Source organism: Scaptodrosophila lebanonensis, unplaced genomic scaffold, assembly GCF_003285725.1.
Source record: "Scaptodrosophila lebanonensis strain 11010-0011.00,11010-0021.00 unplaced genomic scaffold, SlebRS2 tig00000129-arrow-arrow-pilon, whole genome shotgun sequence".
NCBI classification, from domain to species: Eukaryota; Metazoa; Arthropoda; class Insecta; order Diptera; family Drosophilidae; genus Scaptodrosophila; species Scaptodrosophila lebanonensis.
This window is the reverse complement of record NW_022060583.1, coordinates 847730-851487: the sequence shown is the minus strand read 5'-3', so window position 1 is coordinate 851487 and position 3758 is coordinate 847730. Positions and strand designations below refer to the sequence as shown.

Below are 3758 nucleotides of genomic sequence, written 5' to 3'. Positions count from 1 at the left end.
CAGAGACTCGGCACGATGGTCCAAGTGAGATAGCCTTGGTCGAGAACGTAATCAAAGCAAAGCAAGGCAAGGCAAGGCAGGCTTTTGGCCACCAGGAGGCAGGTAAACATGGCTGTTGGTCAATGCTGCCGCCTGGACACTTCATTTCATCGAGTCAGCGGAGAAGGGAACAGACTACCGGCTGTGTTTGCAGTGCCATTCGCTTATCTGGCGCCCAAGTGAAAGGGCCAAGTGGCTAGCAATTTTTCTTTTTTTTTTTTTTGCAGATGGCTGATGCAATTGCTGTGTGTCTGTATTGGTTTGTGTTGGTGTGTATCTGTGTGTTATGTGGCGTGTAGTAGTGTAGTAGTGCTCATGAACACGGCCTCCAGCTAGGCTTGGTATTCATCGCACTCGTTGACCAGTTCATTGCTGACGTTGCTGTAGTTGTTGTTTTCCGGGACGTTCGCCTCGTTTTCGTGCAGCAGTCGGAGACGACGATTGGGCAGCAGCGAGTCCAGCTCCGACATGGACACAGCCATGGGCACCGGCTGTGGCAAAGGCAGCAGAACTTGCCCCGTATTGCGCTTCAAGGCCTCGGGACTATTGCTCGGCAGCTGCGAAGTGCTGAGGCTGCTCACGTGCGCCACTTCCAGGCACGACGGAGCCGGCGGTAGCGCCACTGGAAATTCATCCTCTGTTTCATGCTCGCTGGCAAAGCTCCAGTGGACGCTACGCTTGCGCTCATGACTGCGTCCAATGCGATCTGATGATGAACTGGCGGAGCGTTGCATGTCCTGTGGCAATTGCAACAACTGGAACTCCTTTTTTCCCGGAGACCAGAGCTTTACGGGGGAGTTGAAGCTCAGGTCGGGCATGCTCCGATAACTGGTCGCCTCCTGCTGACCCTCCAGCTGCAGGCTGAGGGTGTCTTCGGCTATGGCTGTCGGCGTGACTCCCTTGGGTCCCTGAGCAAAGAGCTCCATCACCGAGATGGGGTGTGCGGGTGTTGTGGATCGTGCGTCCGCCGGCAGCGAACGGCATAGGGACTCTGGAACGTCACGGCTACGGCCGTCACGACTACGGCCGCCACCGCTACCCTGCGAAAAACGCCCGGGGTTGTTTAACTTGTGCAACGTGATACAGAACTCCTGGAATCCGTGCACTGTGTGATAATTATTGCCCTGCGCCGAGCACGTGGCGGCTGCCGCAGTGGCTTGCGGCTCAAGTACGTGTCGCGTGCCTGGCGACCACGTATGCTGGTACTGAGGAGCGTTCAGGTCCAGCTCACCCTCCTGGTCCAGTTTCTTTTGGCGGTCCAAACGATCGATCGCATCCTGCAAGGCGGGATCGTGGTGTGCACATTCGCGCGCTATTTTGACATCATGGCGCCAGAACTGATGGTTCCGACGCACCGCTGGAGCCACCTCCTTAATGCGCAGCACCACCACTCCCATAAGCCACACACAGACAATGTTGAGCAGCGTCAGACCCATGCTTATGGAGGCGCAGACAAACAGCTCAATGGGTAGATGCTTGGAATACTGGGCGTGCTTGGCCAGGCTCTGGAGTAGCGCGCTCTCCGGCCCCATTAGTCGTGTGCCCGTTGCTAGCGCCCATAGTAGGCCTGAATTGACTGCCGGTGGTAGCAAGGAAGCAGAAATGGCAACACCTACCAACGATCCCGTATTGCCGCCCAGAATTCCGATGGCGCCCGCAGCTCCCGAAGCCAATGCAGTAAAAATTCCCATAGCCAGAGAGTGGGTGTCGCAACGAGAGAGAATCTCGGCGGTAAGACCACGAGATATCGCGAAAAAGTGACCCATGACGCACACTACGCCGCCAAAAATAAATCCAATGGTAGCAGCGATGGCTATGCCGAATAGTTCGTTCTTCATTCCAAGCCAGCGAAGGTTATGATCCCCAATAACCGTGCCAAACACACCCGCAATGATAGGCCCCATCAGTGGGGAGATCAGCATGCTCGACGACATGAACAGAAAACTATCTTCGACCAGACCTACACACGCCAGTAGAGCCGCGGCAATTAGCAGCACCACAAAGTCAAAGGTCAGAGTGGCATCACGGCTCACCTGCCGCACCACCTGATTCACATTCAAGCGACAGCGCACCGAGTCCATGAACGTTTCCCATGTAGTGCTCTCCAGGCCCTGGCTAGAGGGCTGTTGCGCATAAGCTCGCGTGTCCAAGCAGTTCATTGCCTCCACTCGGGTGCCCAAGCGTTCGCCAACGCCCCAGTCCTGGAGAGTGCAGAGCAGGCACTCGTACCGCTCATCCATCTGCATGTTAAAGCGCGCTTGTAGATGCCGCCCCTCGACGTCCTTCGACCAGAACACATTCTCCAGATGCAGCTGCTCCACAATGGTGCGCAACACCACCTCCAAGGGTGTACCATCGCTCAGGCCTAGCCGCAGAGTACGAGTTCGTCGGCAGCGCTCAGGCCGTGCCACTGATGCCTCATCATCGCCACGACCAATGCCACTGCTACCGGTGCTAGTGGTGGTGCCAATCAAACCAGTAGTTTTGGTCACAACCTTAGGCGGCTTCGACTCCGTGCTGACCCCGCTCATCGGCGTGGCATAGGCCCGACCATACTTGCCATACATCGAGGCCAGATCGAGCTGCGTCAGACGCCAGCAGTGCTCACACATCGTCATATTGCAAGCCCCGTCGAACTCGTCCCCAGTTCCGCTCTCGGAGCGACAGCGCACATAGTCCCGTCGAATATAGCTGCGACCGCAGCGACAGCGACATGTATGCAAACGGCGCTCCTCCTCCTCCGTAGGCACCGTCACAATCACACAAACCGAACTCATGGCAGTGGGAAAGGATAAGCAACGGTTTCACAGGAGCTCTGATCCCTATCAATTTTCGAACCGCTTAAACTATCGCGTGCAAAATATAATGAGTGCAAACTATACTTGAATTTTCGTGCATTGATTTTTGAATACATATAATGGAATATTGGAAATATGTACATATATATCTGGGGTAAATAGTAAATTGCATTAAAAATATATATACAAGTATCAGGCCTACCCAGTTTTAAATTCAAGAGTGATATGTGACCTGCTTTTGCAGTGGAACCCAAGCGTTACAAACATTTGCTTTCAAAGCCGTATTTTGACCAAACAATATAATTCTATCTCTACATCTGCTTTTACGATAATAATGATTCTACCTCTACTTCTACCAGAGATGCTGTAGCAGTAGGGTAGAGAATGCATATCAATCAATAATTTATGGAGATTCTACCTCTCGGATTAAGGCTCCAAGAACTGATAAGTGTTGGGTATAGTGAGAGGTTTAACAATACCAGACTAGTCTCTCGTATTTCTCGTAGACTGTGCACGACAAATGTTTAGTTCGAGCTTAGCTTAAGTGTGGGAGGGAAGGCAATTATAACTAAGTTAGCTCTAATTCCTTAATCAAACCAAAGCCATGGTAGATTTAAGTCAATGGTAGCCAATATCAGATACCAGATTATCAATATTAGAGTGGCATTTAGAATATATCTAGGCCGAGGAGTGAGCTCATCAACTGAAGAGTTAAGGCCGTTATACCATTAAAGATAATGTTCAGGAACATACGATCTTGCGTGTAGCGTGCAATGGATGTGTATCTGATATTTCTCTTGGCACGCTCCCAGATGATCCTGCAGTCCGCAGTACCAAACCGGTCTAAGGCTGAACTCTAATTCAATTGTAACTAAAACTTAACTGCCGTATGGCATTACACACGTACCCGCACGCACACAT

General features: G+C 52.1%; 1 protein-coding gene across 1 annotated transcript; it reads right to left on the bottom strand.

Annotated features, from left to right (window-relative positions):
* Positions 1 to 371: 371 nt before the first annotated feature.
* On the bottom strand, positions 372 to 3758 carry LOC115628943. Its single transcript, XM_030525216.1, has 2 exons — positions 3751 to 3758; positions 372 to 2811 (listed from the first exon to the last, which is right to left on the bottom strand). The coding sequence occupies exons 1-2, from the start codon at positions 3756 to 3758 to the stop codon at positions 372 to 374; spliced, it is 2448 nt and encodes an 815-aa protein (XP_030381076.1).